At 46.8% G+C, this 25,662-nt stretch overlaps 1 protein-coding gene across 4 annotated transcripts in view; it reads left to right on the top strand.

Moving 5' to 3' along the window:
* The window catches only part of DPP6 (dipeptidyl peptidase like 6), an 853,145-nt gene that overhangs the window by 750,817 nt on the left and 76,666 nt on the right, over nucleotides 1-25,662 (top strand). For 2 of the 4 annotated variants that reach the window (XM_015135213.3, XM_015135215.3), the window contains exons 11-17: nucleotides 1,623-1,746; nucleotides 3,396-3,434; nucleotides 9,039-9,146; nucleotides 11,490-11,581; nucleotides 13,577-13,624; nucleotides 15,682-15,800; nucleotides 20,778-20,828. In XM_015135213.3, coding sequence (XP_014990699.3) covers nucleotides 1,623-1,746; nucleotides 3,396-3,434; nucleotides 9,039-9,146; nucleotides 11,490-11,581; nucleotides 13,577-13,624; nucleotides 15,682-15,800; nucleotides 20,778-20,828 — 581 coding nt within the window. The remainder of the gene's footprint in view (nucleotides 1-1,622; nucleotides 1,747-3,395; nucleotides 3,435-9,038; nucleotides 9,147-11,489; nucleotides 11,582-13,576; nucleotides 13,625-15,681; nucleotides 15,801-20,777; nucleotides 20,829-25,662) is intronic. The other 2 variants (XM_015135214.3, XM_015135216.3) reach the window with 1 other exon arrangement.

Consider the following 25,662-nt stretch of genomic DNA (forward strand, 5'->3'; position numbering starts at 1 on the left):
AGGCTCCGGCCAAGGCACCTGGCTACTTAGTCCTTTATGTTAAAATAATTATTAAGTGTAGTGAGGTCCCTCTCCCACTCGCCAGGAATTGTCTAGTGAATGTACTGCTCTCTTTAGTGATAAAAGATCTTGTAAGACCACAAAGTAATCATTCTGAACAGTAGATCTCATTATAGATAGAGAAGGGGTGAGTGATTGAACGCGCATTAGCTGGCTTCTAGAACATTCTGGGATTCACCTGGGAATAGTCTTTTTGGGACATTAATTTTCTGAACACTTTCTTCTTCTTCTTAAATGTAAAATTGTATTTTTTTAATCTGGTTTTTGGAGGGTTCTGCATGACTGGATGAATTCCCAGAAGCCCCAGTACCCCTTGGGCTAAGTAGAGAGCGGCACAGAGCCTGTGGTAGTTTCAGGTTTGGGCAGAATCAGGCGCATGACCCTTAAGATATCAAACCAAGTTTGCCTGAAGCCCAGAGCCATGAACCAATTTCCCTAATTAGCTAGAGAGTGTCCCTGGGTATTTTATCTTTAAGGAGGAGGAATTAGAGAATGGAGCCTTCAACAGCCCAGGCAGGGATGCTTTTCACCCTGTGTCACTCTTTGGGGCCTCCCGCCAGCCCTTTTCAGGTTCTTTCTCTGTCCTGCCTCCCCGGACCCCTCGCTGTCCCAATCAGGTGATTAGTTGTGCGTTTGTCTGGTACTGCGGTGTGAAAGTCAAGGCATCAGCTGGAGAGATGTGACCTCAAAACCCACGGAGCAGCCCCCACGCCCCTCACCCCCAGGGCAGCCACACACAGTGACAGGCAGCTCCCAGTGCCTTTGGGTTTATTTCTTTATTTTTTTCCATTTACAAACGCTTTATTCCATACATTTCAGTAAGATAAAGAAAAAACAAGAGCAACAACAAAGCAAATAGTAAATCAAATGTTTCCTGATATTTAAAATGTTAAATAATGAGAATTCTGTAACTCACTTATAGCCAATGGGAATGATTTTACCTTTTCTAAAGATCTAATATACACTGCAACTACAGCTTGGGACATTTGGCTCATTTAACCCTATTTGAAATATTCTGCATTTTTATGTATAATTTGTGATAAGCATTTATTTTAGTGCTTTATCATACATTTCTCCAGTATGTTCAATATTATTCGTTGAGGAATCTTTCATTTTCTTTTTAGAATGCCTTGTCATTGTATTTACTTTGTCAAACTTGCACTGAATACATCTGTGTGGATCTGTTACTGGCCCACCTACTTTGTTTCATTGATCTTTCCACTTTCTGTTAATTGCTTTTACTTTTGGAGCTTTATTAGTATTAAATACATTTTAAATAATACAATTATATCAACAAGAATTAGGGGAAAATCCATAAAGGCAATATAAATAGAAAGAAAAGCCTTTGGGTTTATTTAGCACGAGGTAGTGCCTGGGCGGCCCCTCCGAGTCCCGCGTCCGTGCAGATTCTTGATAAACCGGATTTCAGAAGCTCCAGGCTGGCTGTGTCACCGCTCGCTCCGGCCCCCGGCTCCCGTGTCCAGGGCTGGGGTCGGCGGTCCCCTGGCTTCCGTCGCGCGGGGGTCCTGCCAAGCTACTCATGCTGTGTTTGGCGTTTCCAGGGAGTACTACATCACCATGGTGAAGTGGGCCACCAGCACCAAGGTCGCCGTGACCTGGCTGAACCGGGCGCAGAACGTGTCCATCCTCACCCTCTGCGACGCCACCACGGGGGTCTGCACAAAGGTACGGGGACTGTGAGGGTGGGGGGGAAACGGGTGAAGAACCAATGGCCAGACGCGCCCGAGGTGGCGCCAGAGTCGTCTCAGCCCTCGGGCCTGGGACGTGGGGACCGGCCGCCGAGCTGCTGCGGGGAGCCTGCGGCACCGTCCCGGCTCCGGCGCGGCTGCCACCTCGTGGCTGATGCAGGCGCTGCCGCAGACCCGGCCGAACCCCTCCGTGAATTGCCAGAGTCACCCCGTGCCTGGCACCTGGACGCCATCCGCAGTTCACTGAGTGTCGCTCCCTTTATCCGCGCTCACCGCTGTCACCTAAGTGAGCGTCCTCGTTGCAGCTGATGCTCGGAGAGGAGGGGCCCTGCCTTTCCCCAGACCCCGCCGACAGCCTCTCCCAGCGGGCTCCAGGCGTGCGTCCCTCCGCAGGTCCTGGTGGGGCCAGCCATGTTTCTAGGAGCCTCAGGCTGATTCAATGTGTAATGAGAGGAGGTAAACGTAGGGGAAAGAAAATTAAAACGCTCAAAGAGTAAACAAAGGAAAAATCAAGTCTAAGAGAGGCCGCCCGGGTGGAGCAGGCAGGTGGCCCACTGTGCTCACCCTCCGCCCCATGGGATGGGACCTCCCCACCCCACACTGCTCCATCAGGGCCCCCAGAAGCAAGTCCCCTTGTGGCGAGTTTTGTAAAAATCAAATAAAATCGATTAATACATTCAGGCAGATCTTTCAGAAAGTCCTTTTTGATCTTAAGTTTCTATCTCCCAGCTGAGGGGGGCCAAGGCTTGCAGGCATGTTTTCTCGAGATGCTCCTAACGCAGCAGCTGTCACTGTGATCCTAAGCACTGTGATGCCTTTCTAAGGTGGTCAGTCTTGCGTGACCTTTTATCTAAGCTGGGGCGGATTCCAGGCTATTCTGATGAGCTTGCTTGAGGGGAAGGAAGGAATGAGAGGACACAAAGCAGGCAGCTAAAAATGGCTTGTAATCTGCAACTTCTCCATGCCCCTGAGCCTTGAGTGTCAGCGGCAGATTCTGCTTCCTGCTATAACCCATGACAGAGGCCTGCTCCAGGGGCCCAGAGGTCCAGTCTGCGCAAGCACCAGGCCCACGGCGCCTCCGGATGACATATGTGTGCTGCACAGCTTGAGTTTGGTGTCTGGGGTTTTGTTTTTCTTTTGTTTGCACCTTTCCACAGACCACTGTGAGACCTACTTTTCCTATATGCTTTAGCCCCTTTGAAAGGGTTTCTGGTCCACCAGGAGTGTTACTCACTGTTCCAGAATGGGATCTGGACACAATGTCCACACATTCTGACTCAATGTAGCCTGAGGTTCACTGTTAGATGGATACATGCCCGGCCAGTGATGACCGCCCCCTGGTACAGGCGCCATCTTCTTCCAGAGGGTTCTTTCCCATCACGCGTTTGTGTTGCTAGGGATAGTGGCATTTTCTCATTCGAGGACACTTGTGTTCGGCTCTGAGCCACACACGAGACAAACAGGAGAGCTTGGGATTGCCTCCTCCCGGAGCTGCCATGGCAGCCGTGCGATGCTTGTGCAGCAACCGTGTAGGTGAAGCCAAATTGTTTTCTGCACTGTTGGTTGCAGACACAATACATGGGGGGAAAAAAAACCCTCTTGTCTAATGCTCTTATTTCTTTTCAGAAACACGAGGATGAAAGTGAGGCCTGGCTCCACAGACAGGTAACTACTGCACATGCGGGTCCCCACCATCACCTCCACCCGATCCACCCCAGGGCTGGCTCTCAGAGCTTCGACAACCGTAGAATGGCTTCTCAGAGTAAATCACACAGGGCTCCCCAGGCAGAAACAGACGGTGTGCTGGCTCTGCTCACAGTGCCTCCCGTTCTCCAGGGCAGCCCAGAGAGCTCCCAGAGAATCTGAGTTCTAAGGAGGGCCGTGTGAAAATCACAGCTCCTCAGAGCATGCAATGTTTGGTGAGACCTCAGCTTGCAGTTGGATGCCAGCACCTTGGTAAATTGAAAATGAAGAGTCCATCAAAGGTGGCTTGACATAATCTACTATAGTGAAAGGGTGGAAAAGTGGTGGATATCCCTGTTTATTGCCAGGGGTGGTTTTGTTGGTGTCTCATTTGGAGTCACCTCCTCTGTGATTCTATAAGGCCCGTCCTCAGGGACATAACTGCAAACCCTCCCGGGGTAGTCTTCATCCCTAACTCGGGTAAAGGAACACACATTAAAACAGACTCTAGGAACTTGAGACCAAAAGAGATCAGGAGAAGCCTAAGCAAATCATTTTGAGACAATTTTTCTAAATTAAACTCGCACAAAAAGTATCCGTATTTTCTTTCTTCAAGCCTTTTTGTCTCATTCCACACTCTGACACTAAGAAGAACAGGTGAAAAAGCTTTGGAAGCTTCCTGTCTCCTTATCCTTCCTAAGGGGATGAAAGTTGTCTTAAAGACTGTGGGGAAAGTCAAACCAGACTTGAGTCTCATGAATTGTGGTAGAGACACAGGTATGCTTCTTCCTGGATATGGTATATTCTATTTATGGAAAATAACTGAAGCTGGACAAAACTATCGTCATGGCTCTCCAAGAACATTCCAGCACTGTAGCTGCTGGGCTACTGCTTCTGCCTATGGAGTCAGGAATATAAATATCTCAGAAGTCAGAGCCTCATCAATGGACGGGCTACTCCAAAATGTATCCTGTTTCTGCTCTGTTCCAATCTTATTCACAAGAGGAATGGCTCCACATGGCCACTTTCATTTTGCATGTCCCAATTTGGGTGTCAAGTTCAAGCCAAGAAGATATCGGGAAGAGGGAAGACTTAGGGAACCCTCAAACATTAGCATGCTGGAAATTTCTTGAATGCCAACGGAACCAAATATATAAGCATACATATCAAAAATAGTATTATGATGTTCATCTCACATCAGACAAATTGTCAGAGAGATTATAATGAAAGGATCATTTTGTAAACTCCATTATCTATATATCACGTGTTCAACCAATATTTATGGATCTTACCAGGCACCATGATAGGCTGTGGATTTCAAAAAATAAGTCGGCTACTATCACTGAGCCCACGTTGTGGTGTGTGTCAGAATTTTATTCCTTCTTATGGCTGAATAATATTCCAGAATATGTATGTAGTATATATCCTGGAATATTATACATATATATGTGTGTGTTATATGTATATATACATATATACAATATAATACATATACTGGAATATTATTCAGCCATAAGAAGAACTGAAATAGTATTCCAGTATATACCGGTTTGTTTGTCTGTTGATGGACATTTGGGTTGTGTCTACCTTTTGGCTATTGTGAATAGCACATCTAATAACAGACACAAAAGGCTACCTTATTGTGCAATTCCATCTATATAAAATATCCAGAATAAATACACTCATAGAAACAGAAAGCTGATCAGTGGTGTCCCAAGGCCGGGGGCAGTATGGAGAGGAACAGGTTAATGAACAGAGATTTATTTTGGGGTGGTGGAAATGTTTTGGAACTAGATAGAAGTGGTGGCTGCACAGCATTGTGAATAGACTAAATGCCACTAATTGTTCACTTCTATTAATATGTTTTCTTTAGTGTTACGGGAATTTTACCTTAACCATTTTTTAAAAAATGAATAAGCTAGAGCATGAGCTCTCAAAGATGGTACATCCTAGACAGAGAGATGAGACGCTCACGTCACACCCATCATGTGGGACACGTAGGTGATCCTCAGACACTGAGAAGCAGGGCTGAGGTATTAGGGTGTTGGTGGGAGTGGGAGCCGGGAAAAGCGTGGTGGGCACGGAGCAGGTGGTCCTATGCCAGGCCCACTTTGTGTTTGAACAGGAGGAAGTGAGGAATGTGCTTAAAAGAGCAGACTAATGTGATTCTTTGTTGGGGGCATGGAGGCTGTGGGAAAGCAAGGTGGATGTGCCCACTCTGCTTCCCTGTCCCCGTCAAGAGGCATTCTCATGGGGGGAGCTGGCTTCCCGGCTGGTCACCTCCGGTTCTGCCCTCTGGATGGACAGCAGAGTACGTGGTCCCTGAGGCCCATGGAGGGCCGTGGTTCTGTCCTCCAGCACTCACTTCATCAGCTCTGCAGAGTGGCTACAGAGCCGAGGTCGTCAGCAGAACTTTCCTGTGTTAGTGTTTGAGTGTCTCATCGTCCATGTGAGAACAGCTACCCGAGTGTCTCGTCGTCCATGTGAGAACAGCTACCCGAGTGTCTCGTCGTCCATGTGAGAACAGCTACCCGAGTGTCTCGTCGTCCATGTGAGAACAGCTACCCGAGTGTCTCGTCGTCCATGTGAGAACAGCTACCCGAGTGCAGGGTAAGACAGCCTGAATGGGATTCCGGAAACCAGATCCTTCCAAGCAGAATCCAGTCAACACTTAAAAGGTAGCATGAATTAAAATAATTCTTACTGTTTTCAAATGTAAAGTTTAAAGCATTTACTAAGCACACAGCTAAATTTTTTAAATAGCTGGTTAAACATATGCAATGCTGTCATGAGTTGGAAATGCAATGTTCTGTGACAGGTGTGTTTTCCTGGGATGGAGCGTCCCTGGGTCAGGTGGGCCCATCAGCTGCAGTTGTGATTGCGACACTGGGTTAGGGGCACCCTGCCCATGGCAGCAGTTGGGAAGCCAGGATGTCTCTAAAGATCCTACAGGTTGAGAGTCTGCACCTGTGAAGATCACAGCTCCACGGTCTGCAGGAAGATTTACTTTCAAACAGTTTCTCATGGCATTGTTTTTTCATAAGGGAATTCATGGACCCTATTTTTCAAAAATAATCCATAATGTTTCTGCATCCCTCAAGATACTGTGAGATCCTGGAGAACAACTTAGTAACTTTTTGAGGCTGGACCTGCCACCTGCTGCCAGTGAAGCCATTGACTGCTGCTTCAGACGGAGCCTAAGGGGGTTTCCCTGGGAAGGCTACGGGCACGAGTGAGAGAGACACACGGAGGCCGCATGCCCTCTACCCATCCATCTCCAATGGGTCACAGAAGCTTGCCCCAGCTGGCCCAGGAGAGACTGGCATCTGGAAAGTCCTGCAGACCTCAGGGAGACCTGATCTACTTAGGTCCACCGGTCTTCTGAGGACCCAATGCTAGAACAGAGGTGAGCTGTAGCGAGCCTGCTAATTTTGTGTCATCTGAGCTGTTCATCTGAGCCGTTCATCTTCCTGTCTTCTCTGCCCAACTCCTTCCTGGAATCCTCAGTATGGTCACCCGTAGAGATTCTGCATGAGCTAAAAAGCAGAGGCAAATGCATGTGTGGAGACCCACCAAATTGCCTCTCCTCTGGGAATAGTCGAGAAACAGGCAATCCCCTCTGCCACGTACACACTGTGTCACTGCTGCCCTGACCCTGCAAAGTCAGTCCTGATACAGACCCAGGAGGATCCTCTGCCAGAACCATCTGCATTTGCCGTAGAGCCCCAGAGCCTATTGTTTTGGTTGAAGGACTGGTTCTATGGATCAATTTCTGACTGTCTTTCTTCTTTAATCAGAATTTTGGTTTTGCGATTTCAAAATTTGGGCTGGGCAGGGGGCGTTGGACGAAATTGTTATATCTGAACCATGGGGGGAAAAAACTGGCAAAAATGCTACAAATGGCTCCCAAAGAAGCTCTCATCAGTCAGAAGGGCTCCTTCGTGAGTGGAGTTGAGGAAACCAGGCATGTGTGTGATAAACTCTGTCATCCAGGGAGACTAGAAACGCTTCCCCCAAAATCAAATGAGAGACAGAGTCAGGATAAAATCCAGGTCCCTGGTCAACAATCATTACACTTTGTCACTAAAAATACATTTACCACGTGAGACACCGGGTCTCAGAGAGACTCAGAGGCTTCACCTGCGTTCCAGGGAATGTTTCCAAGACAAGGTGGAGATGACATCACAACGGTGGAGGCCTTCTCATTATGAAAACAATGCTTCTGGCCAGAATTAATTATTTATTACATTTATTAAGAATATTTTTCTCTACCAAACATGCAAACATTTCCCCCAGAAAACTGAGGCAATATAGCCCTACCCATCCCACTGTTGGCAAATAGAAGTGCATTTTAAAAGCCAAATTAACCGCTGGTTTTCCCATTTCCTCTGCTTTTAAATACCATGCTTCCAACTCTAAATAGAAAAATAAATGTTTGCAGATTAAAGGTTTCATTTTATTGCAAATATTCATGAAGATTAAATGTCATTTTAATCACATGTTAGTTTATTTCTCGGGGCATATCATATCTGCATGGGTTCCTTCACTGTAGGGAAATGAGTTTTCCTTGCGCCAGCTGGGGTTTATTTACCATTTGTTCTCATCCCTGCGTTAGTGTGAAGCTCCTTGAGTCAGAAAATACATCTCGTAACTAACTAATTGGTGTTCACGGATGGAAACTTCCAAACTTGGGCTTCAGAGAGGCCAAGGTACTGCGGCAGCAAAATCCCTTTCACCCATCAAAGCGACGGCCACCCTGTGGGCTGGTGGAAGGCTGAGCCCCCTGGCTGTTCACTGTCTGGGGATTAGGCAGAGATGGTGGCGACACCTGCCCTAAATCCAACCCGGAACTCTTCCCCCAGGGAAAACTGGGCATGCTGATTCTGTTTCCAGGGAAAAGTGACAGTAGATCCAAGCAAATGTTGTCATCCAGTATGGCCCGAGGTGGAGCACATCCCTGGGACTGCTGTGCCTTCCCACCTGCATTTTAGAATCCGTGGTATTTGTCCTTGTGTTTCTTTTCTTTTTTTTTTTCTTGCCTTCTTGATGGGCTATTCAGTGTGAGATCAATTGTATTAAATAAGGAGAAAAGACAGGATTGAAAGAATAGATTTTGCTTTTAGGCAAAATCACGTTTGTGATTGTTGAGAATTATGTTTTTTTCTGATATATAATAAATGCCACTGGAGAAATCTCACAATACACCCTGGTTTCAATGGGCAATAATTCGAGGGGGAAGAACCCCCTTTTGAGTTTTGAGAGCCGAGTTCCTGTTCTCGCTGGTGAGCTTGGCGTGCACACAGGGCTGGTCTTTGTCTCTGCGCCGTGTAGACTGAGGGATGCCTTTTTATTTGCCACTGCTGAAGCTATAGCCTCTTAATTCCTCGTTCTTCTTTTAGAAAACAGAACAGTTGACTCATGATTCCCAAGGAAAGTGACGGCCTCACCGAGCACTTATTATTTCAACTGTACCTCTCCTTAGAAATCACACAGAAAATGTATCTCAGGGTGTATTTTATCCTGGTTCAACCTCTTCAGAATAAATGATGTTTTAGTTGTGGTTTCATCCGTGTCCTTTGTCCACAGAATGAAGAACCCGTGTTCTCCAAGGATGGCCGAAAGTTTTTCTTCATCAGAGCGATCCCCCAGGGAGGACGAGGAAAATTCTATCACATCACAGTGTCCTCGTCCCAGGTAAGTCCTGCTAGTTTCCACAACTGAACTAGAAACTAGCCTGCTAGAGGCCGTGGGGTGACAGCCTCTAGGGCTGGGCACACCTGCATTTTCAAGGACCTCGAGGAAACTGAAGGTGACTCCCAAAGGCAGTGCAGAGCATGGTGCTGGTGAGTGCAGAGGTTCCCATCAGGCCTGGTAGAGCCTTGCTCTATCTGGTCGTGTGTGAGAATGTGAATGACGCTTCTGCCAAGGTCAGCAGAGACCCAGGGATCCCCTGTTCAGTGTAAGGCTGAGGACGTTGGAGGACCATCTGTGCCGGAGGTCCTTTCCTTCTCCTTCTGCTGGGGGTCTCCTTAACATACTCCCCCCGAGGCATGGCTCCATGCACTCAACATCCCTCAGGGATCCAGCCTCCCACGCTGCCCCATCTCCACCCAGAGCTAGATGCAGGTATTATTTTATTATGTGACCGCTACCAGTCATCACTCACTGGTTCTGGGGTGTGGCGAGTTAGGAACAGAGCATCCCTGGGTAGGGAACCTCAGAGATTAATATACATGAATTTAGGACCAAAAGTAGACATCCTGGGGTCAGCGTCTCCTGCAGAGGTCACCTCAGGGAGCCTCATGCCTGCAGGACGGGGCTGCCATGATGTTGACTTTGGGGGACTCTGCCCTGAGGAAGAAGGGAAGCGTGATCTTGGAGCTCCTTAGTTTTGGAGGCAGTCTAAAGTTATTTGGGATCAGGGTAGATGAATGAAATTTGATTAGAGAAAAGGTTAATCACAAATATTCTATGGCTATAACGTAGAAGGCTCGTATTTATGATGAGGCCCCAAAGGCAATTTCAAAAGAAAAAAATCCAAGAACATCCCGACTAAGAGCAGCTTTGATGGAATCGAGGTGGGGGCTGCGGAACTCCTGGGATGGAAATGGCGTCTCTCGGAGGTTCAGGTGCAATTTGTTCTCAGTGCACTTCATGGCACGACTGATAGAATGTCTGCAAGCTGTTGCCTTTGCTTTTTCCTATCGTCTTCTTTCTACCACCCTACATTGTTTTGTTTACTATTTTACACCACTTAGATCAAGATTTTAAAATGCTGGTCGGGTGGGGTGGCTCACACCTGTAATCCCAGCACTTTGGGAGGCCGAGGCAGGTGGATTACTTGAGGTCAAGAGTTCAAGACCAGCCTGGCCAACATGGTGAAACAAAAATTAGCTGGGCATGGTGGCACATGCCTGTAGTCCCAGATACTTGGGAGGCTGAAGCAGGAGAATTGCTTGAACCCAGGAGGTAGAGGCTGCAGTAGGCTGAGATCATGCCACTGCACTCCAGCCTGGGTGACAGAGTGAGATACTGTCTCAAAAAAAAAAAAAAAAAAAAAAAAAAAAAGATTTATAAATGCTTCAGTGTTTTCATTTGGCCCCTAGTCTCTGTATTTGCCCAGAGCCCTATCAAACGTTCCAGCAGGAAGCAGGTCTCCTGCACCGCCCATGAGGCACCCCTTGGGGGTCCCGCAGAGCCTTCCCTTTCCAAACCTGCTTCAAACTCCCCAGCCTCTCCTGCACGCTCTCTGCGCCCCCAGGGCCTGCTGCCCCCAAACCTCCATGTTTGCGTCTGCAGCCCCCAGAGTGTGTGACTTGGGCCCTCCACCTAGTTTAATCTCCACCTGCTCTGCGTCCACCTCCCAGGGCACCTGCCATCCAGAACAGCTGCCCCTTTTCAAATCTCCACTGAAACATCACTGCTGCCTAGACGGCCCTGTCCTCTCTTCTGTTACCACGTGTCATTACCATGTGTCGTTACCATTCTTAGCTCAAGGGCCACACAGGGAAAGACAATGCGTGCAGGACGTGTAGTGTGGCAATACAGATCCAAGCCGTCCTTGTCAGCGGCAGCAGGGAGCGCCCTTTCTCCCTCCATTTATTCTTCTCTCTATTTCCCTCCCTGAATTCATCCACCTCCCGGCATTTGTCTCTTTCCTCCCTCACTGGTCCCCCTTCAGTAATGGCTCCACTAATTAGATTTACAAATGAAAAAGGTCTATAAAGCATTGATTCTCCTGAGAGTGCTTCTATCGTGGTTGGAGGCCAGGTCCAAGTGATTTGCGCCACCAAAGAGGACAGGGCGCTGTTCCCCACCACTGACATTCAGGGGTCGGGGAGGCTTCGGGCCTGGGGTTGGTCAGGAAACTTCACGGAGGATGTTGCCTCCCAGGAGAGGAGCAGGCAGAAGGGGCAGAGAGCCCTTCCTACAGAGAGAATGGCAGCCCCTGTCGCCTGGTGTCCAAAACAGCTGGAGGATGAAGAGCCTTGCCCGGACACCGGTGTCTGCTCCTGATGCCGTGTCTGTGTGTTTCAGCCCAACAGCAGCAACGACAACATCCAGTCCATCACCTCCGGGGACTGGGACGTGACCAAGATCCTCGCCTACGACGAGAAGGGGAATAAGATGTGAGTGACAACCAGGGGCCTGCCCCATCTTACTGGCCAATGGGACACGTTTGTTATTGTTTGTCAATTACACTCATGGAGTACGGAGCACGGAGGCCTCGGAGGCCTCCTCTTTCCTCCTCAGGCAGCATCACTAACTCCTAGTTTCTTCATGAAAATGTATCGTAGATTCCCGTCTCAGCAGTCCAGCTGCCAGAGCTGCAGCATCCTGAGGACACAGGCTGGCAGCCAGCCCGTAAGGGGAAGCGCGCTAGCAGCAGTAGTAGGGGTAGTACTGATGCTGATTGAGTTTTCTAGCAGCAGTAGTAGGGGTAGTACTGATGCTGATTGAGTTTTCTAGCAGCAGTGGTAGGGGTAGCACTGATGTTGACTGAGTTTTCCAGCAGCAGTGGTAGGGGTAGTACTGATGCTGATTGAGTTTTCCAGCAGCAGTAGTAGGGGTAGTACTGATGCTGATTGAGTTTTCTAGCAGCAGTGGTAGGGGTAGCACTGATGTTGACTGAGTTTTCCAGCAGCAGTAGTAGGGGTAGTACTGATGCTGACTGAGTTTTCTAGAAGCAGTAGTAGGGGTAGCACTGATGTTGATTGAGTTTTCCAGCAGCAGTAGTAGGGGTAGCACTGATGCTGATTGAGTTTTCTAGCAGCAGTAGTAAGGGTAGTACTGATGTTGATTGAGTTTTCCAGCAGCAGTAGTAGGGGTAGTACTGATGTTGATTGAGTTTTCTAGCAGCAGTAGTAGGGGTGGTACTGATGCTGACTGAGTTTTCTAGCAGCAGTGGTAGGGGTAGTACTGATGTTGATTGAGTTTTCTAGCAGCAGTGGTAGGGGTAGCACTGATGTTGATTGAGTTTTCTAGCAGCAGTAGTAGGGGTAGTACTGATGCTGATTGAGTTTTCTAGAAGCAGTAGTAGGGGTAGTACTGATGTTGATTGAGTTTTCTAGCAGCAGTGGTAGGGGTAGTACTGATGTTGATTGAGTTTTCTAGCAGCAGTAGTAGGGGTAGTACTGATGTTGATTGAGTTTCCTAGCAGCAGTAGTAGGGGTGGCAGTGATGCTGATTGAGTTTTCTAGCAGCAGTAGTAGGGGTAGTACTGATGTTGATTGAGTTTTCTAGCAGCAGTAGTAGGGGTAGCACTGATGCCGACTGAGTTTTCTAGCAGCAGTAGTAGGGGTGGCAGTGATGCTGATTGAGTTTTCTAGCAGTAGTAGTAGGGGTAGTACTGATGTTGAGTTTTCTAGCAGCAGTAGTAGGGGTAGCACTGATGCCGACTGAGTTTTCTAGCAGCAGTAGTAGGGGTGGCAGTGATGTTGATTCAGTATTTACTAGTCCAGGCACTAAGCCAAGTGCTTTATAGACATTATCTCATTGAATACAACAGTTCCATGAGGTGAGAAGGGTTTACTACTTTCCCCATTTTAAAAATAAGTAAATTAAAACAAAAATAAGTAATTTGCTCCAGGTTATTCAGTTGGTAGCAGGTGGATTTGGCTCAGATGAGGGGAGCCCGGGTCAGAGGACTTTACCACCACACAATTTTGCCTCCCTGCTCCCTGGGTAAGAGCCAAGGTTTCTGCATTGGGAGGTCTTAGGTGAAAATGAATCAACAACTATTTTCTGTGCCAGGCTCTATGTCTGAACTTGTCTTAAATGTGCTCAGCTCCTTGCCCTTCAGAAGGTGAGTGATCTTGTAAAAGAATTCCACATCCATATTCAGGTGTGTTATCCCCAACCACAGTGTCCTCCAGCCATGAAGCAGAGGCCAGTACAGGGAGCACCCAAAGCCAATGGAATGTGCACTGGTGCCTCTCAGCCCTTAGGTGTCTGCCCACCCCTTGCTCTGGCCACAGGTGTAGCTGGACCTGAACAGGGGAGCTGCTCTCTGCAGGCCGTGGGCAGCAGTCCCTGAGGAGTGTCCATAGAGGTAGTGCCAGGAATGTGAAGTGCAGATGTGCCCTGAAGCAAACTAACCCTGTGCACCTTGGTGATCTTTGCAGCTACTTCCTGAGCACGGAGGACCTGCCTCGGAGACGACAGCTCTACAGGTAGCTCTGGCTCCCCCTGCACACAGGGTTCTCCCCCTTAGGAGGGCATCCAGGCTTTGCAGAATTGCACCTTTTCAGCCGTTCAGAAAGAGGGGGCGGCAAAGACAGACCCCACCATAGAGGAGTAGCTGTGGAGTCCGGAGCGAAGTCATGACACTTGCAGAGGCCACCAAAGGGGTCGTTTTGAGACTTTTGAAGCTTTATTTTTCTGCTGTTGTTGACTTGGGTTTTCCCCATCACTCACTTGCCTCTTCTGCTAATGGATGGACTTTTAGCCGTCTTTCCTTTCACCTCTATTCAGTGTCACCTCAGAGGAATTATGCGCCCTCCCCACACTGAGTTTTTGTAGGGAGCAGAGTGTGGTTTGGAAATGAACCAGTGGGTCAGTGCGAGGAGCTGGCCCTGCTGTCCGGCATTGCAGCTCGCTGGCTTTGGGGGCCTCTGCCCTGAGGAAGACAGGAAGCATGATCTTGAAGCTCCTCAATTTGGAAACAGTCTCAAATTATTTGGGATCAGGGTAAATGAATGAAATTTGATTAGAAAAAAAAAACAAAAACACATTAATCACAAATATTCTATGGCTATAAAGTAGAAGACTCATATTTATGATGAGGCCCCAAAGGCAATTTCCCATCTCAACAGCCCAACTGTGTGACTTTGGACAAGCTTCCAAATCTCAAAGAGGGCGGGGACACTGTGCCCTGAACTCTGGAGGGGGACTGGGTGTTTTCTAGGGCGTGTCCCTCTTCTACATTCAGTCCTGTCATCTGCTCAGTCACTGTCCTCACGAAAGGAGGCTTTGGGTTGTGAAGTGAGATTAGCCCTGGGCACTTTCTACCAGGGCCACAGAGGTGAGGAGCGGGTATCTGCTGCCTCCCCATGCCCCTGCATGGGAGGGCTACAGCCAGTCACACCTAAAGACACCTGGGCCACTGAAGAGGATGTTGTTCAGGGCAGACCTGAGGCTTGAGGCCAGTGGCACATGGTCTAAATGGAGCCAGTGCCTGTTGCCCCCACCCCACTGCTGGGACATGGAAAGCCTCCCTGGTGAACGCAGCCTCCCTTCCCAGCCATCGGCAGCTATGCGGAGAGGATGAGGTCAGCATGAGGGAGCCAGTGGAGGGAGAGTCACAGATGTGCTTCTCTGTGTAGATGTTCCGTCGTTGCCACATGTCTACTAGGAAAATTGAAATCCGCATGTCACCAATTAATAAACATGAGAGGCTGCCTGGGGCCCCATCCTCTAACTTATAGAATGAGAAGGTTGTCTTCCCTCTCCCATGAAATGTCTTTACTCCTGGAACAACAGTCTTCATATTGAAACCTATGGTTAGAGGGGACCCTCCCGGGGCAAAATGTTCAGATAAGAACTTCTTCCAGGTAGATCCAGTACCTCAGGATCTTTCCATTTTAGGGAGCATATTTTAGGCCTTCTTGACTTGAAATGACCCTTGACCACAGTGGTCCCGGGTAACATCTTCAAGCCAGTTCCCACTTGCCTAGCTCCATTGAATGGGAAGCGTGAGCTCTTGCGGTTTCACTCTGTCAGGGGACGTGGCTTTTGGAAGCTGCCAGAGTTCGGTTCCACCGGTGCTGCTGCAGCCCCTGCCTGCTCGCATGCCAGCGTTTGGAACTCCAGAGAGTTTGAAGATACGTCACCCTGTTTACTCTTCTCAAATTGCTAGCCATCCACTCAGAGAGACAGGATACGTGCAGATAGAGTGCTAGATCATAACGCCCACAGCTCCATGCTCCTCGCACCAGGCCACCTGCCGAGCCAGGAGAAGGCAGCATAGGTGACCGCCTGCCGGCCCTCCCACGAGCAAGGGTGCTAAAAGCTCTCGAGAGTGGGAGCGACCCACCAGCAAAGAAAGGTGGAAATGGAACTGGGTGGTCTCAGGGGCTCCAGCAGGGAGACAAAGGGAGAAAGGCCAAGGGAACCTGTAGCAGGGCTCTGCAGATCACCCTCATGGGGAGAGCCCAGCAGCTTGCGGCACCCAACGTGGAGGGCGGCTCCTCTCCGCCCACGTTCACCCCTGTGTCCTTTGCTCTTCCAGTGCCAACACGGTGGGTAACTTCAACAGGCAGTGCCTCTCCTGCGACCTGGTTGAGAACTGCACCTACTTCAGCGCTTCCTTCAGCCACAGCATGGACTTCTTCCTGCTCAAGTGCGAAGGTCAGCTCCTGCCACCCCGTCAGGGCGGAGAGCCCTGGCAGGCACATTTGCAGGGAGGGGCGGGCACACTTGCAGGGAGGGGGCGGCGGCTGTGGTGGGAGCACAGCGTATTCCAGAACAGATGAGGATCCCGCCTACCTGGTAACATTGGTCAGGGGGCGAGATGACTGGACCCCCACAAATCCTGGGGCAGTGGGACTACTTTATGTTTCATACAGGGGTGCAGCTTATCAGAGTGGTCTGTGCATGCTGTGCTGGTAATCTCACAGTTTGTCTTCCATCGTCCACAAAAAATAATAGTCCCATGAGCTAGGTAGGGTAAATATCCTACACAGTGATGAGCCTAAGTCAACAATAAAGGTTGTAAAACAATTTCAAAGATTAACTTTTCAGTCATATTTAAGGATGATCAAATATCACCAGGCCTGGTATCCCAGCACTTTGTGAGGCCAAGGTGGGCAGATTCACCTGAGGTCAGGAGTTCGAGACCTGCCTGGCTAACATGGTGAAACCCGGTCTCTACTAAAAATACGAAAACTAGCCGGGCATGGTGGTGAATGCCTGTAATCTCAGCTACTTGGGAGGCTGAAGCAGAAGAATCGCTTGAACCTGGGAGGCGGAGGTTGCAGTGAGCTAAGATCGCACCACTACACTCCAGCCTGGACAACAGAGTGAGACTCCATCTCAAATGACCAGATAAGAAAAAAGGATTGAGGTTATGTTAAAGAAGTCTCAGAAAAATATTTTCCTATGTCCCAATTCATTGATAATTTATCCCAAATTGCAAGAGTTTGATCACACCAACCAGCATGCACAAAAGAGTAGCCATGTTGCATACAGGATACAAAGGATACTTTTGCTGCTTGTCCGTATCTTGGAAAGATATGATATGAATCTATGGAAAGGTAAGTCATAAATATGGTCCTAACAAAATATGATCTCCTGCGATGACCTCAAAGAATGAAAATATGCTACAGGCAGAGACTGAGTTCAGGAGCAACTCACTCCTCAGTTAGAGTTTCAATGCCATAAGCCATAGGTGGAGAATGAATAACTTTTATCAGAGAAATGTCTTTGCTAGCCTTTGCTAGCTACTGGAGAGCTCATGGCTTCATGACTTTGTTCTCTTTTTATCAGTGGCATCTAAAATCTTGAAAATCCACGGAACAGGAACACTCAGCCGCTTTCTCTATGCAAGCTCAGCCCCTGACATTCTTCTAAGACAGCGAGGAGACCACGGAGGGATGAGGGGGCGTGCGTCTGAAATATAACGTTAGTGCCCCAGTTCCCTCAAAGTTGATGGTACCAAATTCCTCTTTCCTGTGCGTCCCAAGAAGGAGGCCACCAAGGGTCTGAAATTATAGAGTGCTGTAGGGGAAAGAACCTAAGATTGAACTGACCCACTTCACGTATCAGATGGCAAACCCTAAGCCAGAAGTTGAGTGGATTCCCTGATTCCTGATGAGCCAGTAATACAGAGAGGGCCAGCGTCAAGGTCTCCCGGTTCCTAGCCCAGTGACTCCTGTCTCCCGGGGGCGGGATCTTTGTAAAATAAGAACTTGGGAAATTATAGGGATTGACGGGCATAGGGATTGGGAAAACTGGCAAGCAGACCCATTGGAGCCAGAGAGTCTTAGAAGGAGCTACATAATCAGAAACCGGAATCCTGTCTCAGAAGCAGGAGGTAGCTTCAATACACAGGAGGTCATGATCAAACACAGAAGTGAAAAATTGAAGTAGATTTCAAGAAGAGTGCCCCCAAGCAACAATGGTTGAATGAGAAAGGTGACAGAGCCTCCAAGGTGGAGATCCTGAATTAGGGGCAGAGGTCATTTGCCAGAGGGGCTTGGTCTGGCCTCAGCAGGAGGCAGAGCCTTTGGGATCTGAGGTCTGCACTGGTTAAGACAGCAACAGTGTGGATTTGTATTTCCCAAATTCTTACTATAACCAGCAAGAAGGGTCTGGCTTCTCACCATTCATGGAAAGAAGTCAGATAATAATGAGTTGTGATATGAAGGAGCAATATTTCTTTATTATCTGTGCCAGCAAGGGGAAGAGCAGAAAGCAATTCCACTCTTCAATTTGTGGAGGAAATACAGGGCTTCTTTAAAAAAAAAAAAAGAAGAAGAAGAAGGATTTGGAATGCAGAAGAGCTTGGGGGTTTAGGAGGTGCCAAGGGGTGTGACTGGCTGTGGTGGCCCCTCTTTAATTATTGTCTCATTTGGTGAAGGGGCTGGCACCTCGTGGATCCTACCAGGTTATCAATTAATCACAGTTGGCCTTGTAGTCACTCTTCAGCCATGAGTGGGTTTCAGCCTTGAAGTACATCTTTTGTTAAAGAAAGAATTCTGGAGGTATCTGGGTCCTATCGGGATCTGACCCCTGGAGGTTTTAAGGAAATACATGAGCAGATAAGAGAGCACAGCGTGTGCTCCGCAAGCATCTGGGTCAATAAATGTGCATAAGGCATGAGAGCATAGAATGGGAAAAGAAAGGGAGTGGAGGCCACAGCCCATTCTGAGGCTGTGTTTCAAGATGAAAGGTAACACATATGCAGCTTGTCTCAAGGTGGTATCTTGAGACTGGGAGAAGGTAGAAGAGGAGAGGAGAAAGAAAAAAAGTTTAAATCATGATTTGAGGCTGAGCTGCTCGGTCATATTCCTACCACATACTAACTTCTGCTCCACATGGTGACCCTCCCAGACTCCAGAACCCAACAGCTCACTTGTTGTGTTGTTTGAGATGGAGTCTCGCTCTGTTGCCCAGGCTGGAGTGCACTGGTGCGATCTCAGCTCACCGCAACCTCCACCTCCCGGGTTCAAGCGATTCTCCTGCCTCAGCCTCCCAAGTAGCTGGGATTACATGGATATATAATTTTTATATTTTTAGTAAAGACAGGGTTTTGCCATGTTGCCAGGCTGGTCTCACACTCCTGGTCTCAAATGATCCACCTGCCTTGGCCTTCCAAAGTCCTGGGATTACAGGCATGAGCCACCTCGCCTGGCCCTTGTTAACAAACCCTTTCCCCACTTCCCTTTGGAGGTCACAGATCCCTGCTAAGTTCAAGCTCAAGTTTAGTCTGGATGCCTCATTCTGACAACTGGAAGCCTTTTATGGTTCAGTTTCCATAAGCTGCAGCCCTGGGTTGAAGTTAAAAAGGCTCTCCCAGAAGATCCATGGCCATGGATTTAGGCAGGGTAGTTCCAGTTCCCACATGGCGGATGTAAACATGGAACCCGAGGTAGATAGAAACACAGCCCCGTGTTGGGAGGCTGTTTGGACAAAGTGTTAAAGTTTAGAGAGCACCGTAGGGTGGCTCCTGTGCAGATTTCTAGTCTGCCACTGGCCTTCTGTCCCCGGGGCAGATTCATGTTTCTTTGTATGTTTATGTATTTGCAAGGCTTGTGTTGTGGTCTGCAAATAGTTATTGTGAAGAGATGACTCCATAGTTGATACCTGGGAGGAAAAAAGAAGCAAAGAACAAGTACAGCAACACAAGGTCAGACACACAACTGACCCAGCCCCCAGGTACAGCCACACTGGGTCACACACACACAACTGACCTGGGTCCCAGGTACAGCCACATTGGGTCATGCACACACATGACTGACCCGGGCCCCAGGTACAGCCACACTGGGTCACACACACAACTGACCTGGGTCCCAGGTACAGCCACATTGGGTCATGCACACACATGACTGACCCGGGCCCCAGGTACAGCCACACTGGGTCACACACACAACTGACCTGGGTCCCAGGTACAGCCACATTGGGTCATGCACACACATGACTGACCCGGGCCCCAGGTACAGCCACACTGGGTCACACACACAACTGACCTGGGTCCCAGGTACAGCCACATTGGGTCATGCACACACATGACTGACCCGGGCCCCAGGTACAGCCACACTGGGTCACACACACAACTGACCTGGGTCCCAGGTACAGCCACATTGGGTCATGCACACACATGACTGACCCGGGCCCCAGGTACAGCCACACTGGGTCACACACACACAACTGACCTAGACCCCAGGTATAGCCACATTGGGTCACGCACACACATGACTGACCCGGGCCCCAGGTATAGCCATACTGGGTCACACACACACAACTGACCCAGGCCCCAGGTATAGCCATACTGGGTCACACACACACAACTGACCTGGCCCATTTGGCACCTCCACCATCTCACCTTCAGAAAGGATGGGATGCTCCTCCTGCCAATGCCTGGATCCCTATAATAATCAAACAGATTCCTAAAATTTGAAGATAAGAATAGATCTCAGAGCATCTAATCCAGTCTCCACCCTGCCTTTCTTTTGTTGATTCAGAAACTGAACTCTTAGTCATTATGAAATTATCACCCTAGGGTTTCCTGAATCATTTAAGGTCTGTTTAAATATTTAGCCTATTGCCTCATCTTAAGGTAGATGTAAACTAGCCCTCTTCTCTACAAAACTGCTCTTTAAAATGTTTACATAATAAGCTATTTTCTGGCTAAAGTAACTTGAATGCCCAAATTAAACTCTCTCCATAGAGGTAACCAAAATCCCACTTATAAAAAGAGATTTTCTGAAAAGGCTTAAATTTACAAAGACAGCAAAGTAAACAGGGCGACAGTAGCAGCCAACTCTGAACCTGGAAGCAGTTACCAGTGATAACTGCCTCAGCAGACCCTGAAGCTGAGCCTCGTCCTGCCATGGGGAAAGCTGAGCAGGCTTTGGCGATGATTGCCTAAGGGATGAGATGATCCATTGCTATGAAATCTTAAAGGAGGAAATGATGATACCCATTTGGATTGCTTGGGGCTTTTTGCTGGAGGAGAAGACTCAGGGAAGGTATCAATGATGAGGTGGCATTTAAAACAAATGAGTAGGTAGGATTTGGAATGTGAAAAAGCAGCCTAAGTGGAAGGTACAGCCTGAGAAAAAGCACAAGAAATGTTCTAAGATTATACGATGGAATCTTTTGCAGCATGTGAATCAGGATCGAATGAATACAAGCAACCTGATTTAATAAATAAAGGTAATTTAAAATAATTTTATTTTTCTCCACATTTCTCAATAGATATTAAAATGGACCCAGATGTGTAGTCTAGAGCAATGTTGAGTCAATGCTCATTTCCTGTCCTGTTTCCTTCACACCCCAAGTTATTCTGAGAGATTCTTGGAAACATGTGACAAAAATAACATCTCCACTCCTAGCATTAGACACTCTTGTTTTCTTCTCCTTCCCTCCTCCTGCAGCATTTTATTATATAAATTAACTTAGTCTTCTACTTGCAACCAGAACCAAAAAAATCCTTCCTTTTTTAGGTTGAGGATAAATGTACCGGCAATGAGAGGCTTCTCTTTGGTAAAATCTGTAAACGTGCCCACATTCAAAGCTGTTCAATCCATCACACAGGGAGGGAAGTGCAAGTAGTTCAGGTTGTCTGGGCATAGGAAGGGATGATAGTCAAAGGATTTAACAACTAGGACAAGATGGATACCAACCAGCCAAAAGACGTGTCCCTGAGAGCAGATATAGGCTATCAAACCACATTAGGACATAAGGGTTGGGTATAAAATCGTGAAATTATAACTGCTCCATATAGACTTCATCATTCTTCCTGCCTTTCTGCGGGCCTTCCATTAGGACAGATTTTGGTAAGTTTAGCTGATATTGACCTATCCAGTAACTTATATTCAGTATTATAACGGATATTCAGCAGTATAACTTTATCGTCTTAGTCCATTTGGGCTGCTGTAGTGAAGTACTATACACTGTGTGGCTTATAAACAACAGACATTTATTTCTCACAGTTCTGGAAGCTGGCAGTCCAAGACCAGGGTAGCAGCATGGTCAATTCCAGTAAGGGCCCTCTTTTGGGTCACAGATGACCAGTTTCTCCTTGTATCCTCATATGGTGGGAAAGATGATGACAGAGTTCTCTGGGGCCTTGTTATAAGCACACTAATGCCATTCCTGAGGGTTCCACCTTTGGGACCTAATCACCTCTCAAAGGCCTCACCTCTTAATATCATCACGTTGGAGGTTAGGACTTCAATGTATAAATTTGGGGGCAACATAAACAGTCTGTCCATTATAATCATAGCTGATTGTAGCTCATCAGTTGTTTGCAAGCAGTACTTCTGTTTCATTAGTCCTTTGGCATACTGATCTTCTTCTGATGTCCAGTTTTTCTTCCACAGTGTATTTTGTCCAACATCATTATAGAGTTCCATCTAGCAGTATCAACATGTGCTTTCTCTAATTTTTCATTAACATTTCTTCTGTAGCTTCTCAATATTTGACATTTGTATGCTTATATGTTTATGTTTTATGTTTATAATTCTTAATTCCTTAAAATATTTGATTGTACATACAAACCTAAAATTATTTTTAGGTTAATAATAATTATTTTAGGTTAATTCCTTAATTTTTGATTGTACATACAAACCCATAAATTATTTTTCTACTTTGCACAGTTACATTAAAAATATATTTGAATAGAATATATAAATAGAGGTTCAGAAATGTTTATAGCCACTATATCCACTCACTACTTCACTGGATCCCATCTCTGAATGACAATATTTATATCTAAAGGACATGGGTTTCAGATGACCCCTGGATACTTGTATGAGGGATCAGCTGTAAGCCAGACTCAGTGGAACCTTGTGGAAACTCACCTATCTATGTAATATAGAGAGTTTCTCTCCACCTCTCTATTGTCTGGAAGTGAAACCAGCTATATTCAAAATATTGTATTACGATGTAACCTTTTATGATGATTTTTCAGACAATACCAAGCAGCTTTTGGTGTACATATTTAATTGGTCTTCTCAATGACCTGGTGAGATGGTAATAAAAGAAATCATCTTCTACTTATTAAGTTCTTTACAATTTGAAAAGCACATTTCTTTTTTTTTTTTTTTTTTTTTTTTGAGATGGAGTTTTGCTCTTGTCACCCAGGCTGGAGTGCAATGATGCATCTTGGTTCACTGCAACCTCCGCGTCCCAGGTTCAAGCAATTCGCCTGCCTCAGCCTCCTGAATAGCTGGGATTACAAGCGCCCACCACCACACCCAGCTAATTTTTGTATTTTTAGTAGAGGCGGAGTTTTGCCATGTTGGCTAGGCTGGTCTGGAACTCCTGACCACAGGTGATCCACCCGCCTCAGCCTCCCAAAGTACTGGGATTACAGGCGTGAGCCACCGTGCCTGACCTGAAAAGTACATTTCTAATTATATTATAATAGTTGATGACTATGTTCCCATTTCTGATTCCTTGCAAATTATATTCTAGCATAAATAGATCTACTTAGAATTCCCTAAACTCAATATCATTTTTCACATTTCCATGCTTTTGTCTTTGGCTACCTGATAAACCCCTGTACATTCTCCAAGACTTTCAGGGCAGGGTTGATTTTCATCCCCTTCCAGGAGGGATGAATGAGAAATCAGAGAACATGAAAGTGGCTGTGTATTCACCCCCAGACTGACGCCTGTGAAGGAACTCAGTCTTCAGCTGTCTTAGATGACTGGGAATGCCGGGGACAGGGAAAGGCTGGGTGGTCTCACCTTCTAGTCCTGGATAAACCCAATTCCATCTTTAAAGAAAAAAAGTACTCACCTCCTGGACTCACTTCCTAGGACAGCTGTAACAAATTACCACAATCTGGGTGACTTATACCAACAGAAATTTATTCTCTCACAGTTCTGGAGGCCGGAAATCCAAAATCAAGCTGTTGGCCAGTGTGGTTTCTCTTGGAGGCTGTGAGGGAGAATCTGTTCCACTTTTCTCTTGAGCTTCTGGTGGTTGCCAGCAGTCCTTGGCGTTTTTTGACTTACCAATGTATTGCTTTCATCTTTGCCTCTGTCTTCATGTGGTCTTCCCCCTCTGTCTCTGCATCTTATTTCCCTCTTCTTATATAGATGTCAATCATTGGATGAGGACCCACCTAATCCAGCGTAGCTTCATCTTAACTTGGTTACACCTGCGAATACCTTGTTTCCAAATAAGGTCACATTCACAGGAACTAAGGGTCAGCACTTCAACATAACTTTTGCGGGGACACCATTAATCAAACCCACAACACCTCCCTTCTAAGGCCCATATTGACTTCTTATACAAGAAAGAAAGAGTGCTCAGCTTGTTTTTCTCAGGAACATAAAATTAAGGGCAGCCACACTAGACTGTGCCAGAGACTGTTTTTAATGGCTTCACCGCATTCTGGAAGCAGCAAGAGGGGTCACTGAAGGAAGTAATGTGATACTACCATGTCTTTGGATAGCAACTCTAGCATATTAGAGGGAAAAGAGCAGTTCCAGTATAGATTCTCTCCAGGAATACTTCTTCCCTGACATAATGCAAAATTCACAGTCAAGTGGCATGGAGCTATAACAAGTTCTACAGGGTTTTCTCCTACCTATCTAAATTCAACCCTCAGAACCACTGAACAATGGCGTCAAAGTGCCCAATTTACATAATTTGTGTTTCACAGTCCTCGCCTCTGTTTAGAGAACTGGATTTTTCTCTTCAAAATGATTCTCAAGAGTATGATTTATTTTCCTTCAAGTTTTTGAAAAGGACTCAATCAATCCTGTTTCTAAGAAATGTCCAAATGCCAACAGGAAAATGAGTTCATGTATGATTTGGCCATTTGCTGCTTCCCACTGAAACATTTTTTGTATGTTTAAAAATAACTAAATAAACTTCCTTTTCTTGAAGCTGAAGATGGAATTATTGCAGTCACTTGCTGCTCTGAGTGGGAATGAGGCAGTCTGTGTTCATGAATCCCTTACAGCTCTGGGCTCTCACCCCCACCCCTTTCATTGTTGAGCTGTGACTTAAGGAGCTACTTTCCAGACTTTAAGAAATTTGGTCTTAGACTTAACAGTTTGGTTTATGAAGACAGGCTTCTCCTTCTCCGAGTTGAATGGAATCAATATATTATTGCCCGAACCTAAAATAAAGTGACTCAATTCTGGTAACTATTCTTCTTACTATTAAATATTCCCCAAGATCTTCTGTCGTCACCATCATTGCCATCATCATCAAAATCACGGGAGATTGAAATGGCAATAAGGGAGGTCTGTGGAGTATGGAATCATAGTGCTGGGTTCAAACCTGGACTCTGCCACCTACAGTTTCGCGACCTTGGGCATCTTGGTTAACTTTGCTCAATCCTCCACACCCTCATCCTGAAAATCAGAGGAATAACAGCATGGCAGTCCCCGCTTATCCACAGTTCTACTTTTTGAGATTTCAGTTACCCAGAGTTAACTGTGCTCTGAAAATATTACAAACAGTAAGATATTTTGAGAGAGAGAGACACCCATTCATAATAACTTTTATTACAGTATATTGTTATAATTGTTTGATTTCATTATTAGTTATTATTCTTTTCTTACTATACCTAATTTATAAATGAAACTTTATAATAGGTACATATTCACAGGAAAAACATTATATATTTGGGGTTCCATACTATCCTTGGTTTCAGGCATCCACTGGGGTCTGGGAACATGTCCCTGGTGGATATGGGGCACCACTGTACCTGTCCTGTGAGGTTGTTTTGAGGATTAACCTAGATAGTGCATGTAAAATACTTACCATGGCATCTGATACATAGTGTTTAATAATAAGTGTTAACTATCATAATTGTTGTCATCATTGTCATCACCTTAGTAATCAATTGAGTTTCTTACACATTCACTTGCTACCCACTCAGTATCCAAAAGTTGGGGCCAAGGCTGGGGGTGGCTAACGTGCATGAAGTGAATGAAGCAGCATCTGTTCCCAAATGTGAGTGGGCACTGCGGCACCTCAGCAGGCTCAGGTTGGAACCCCTGGATCTTGCGCTTACACTAGC

This window comes from Macaca mulatta, chromosome 3 (genome assembly GCF_049350105.2).
Source record: "Macaca mulatta isolate MMU2019108-1 chromosome 3, T2T-MMU8v2.0, whole genome shotgun sequence".
Classification (NCBI taxonomy): domain Eukaryota; kingdom Metazoa; phylum Chordata; class Mammalia; order Primates; family Cercopithecidae; genus Macaca; species Macaca mulatta.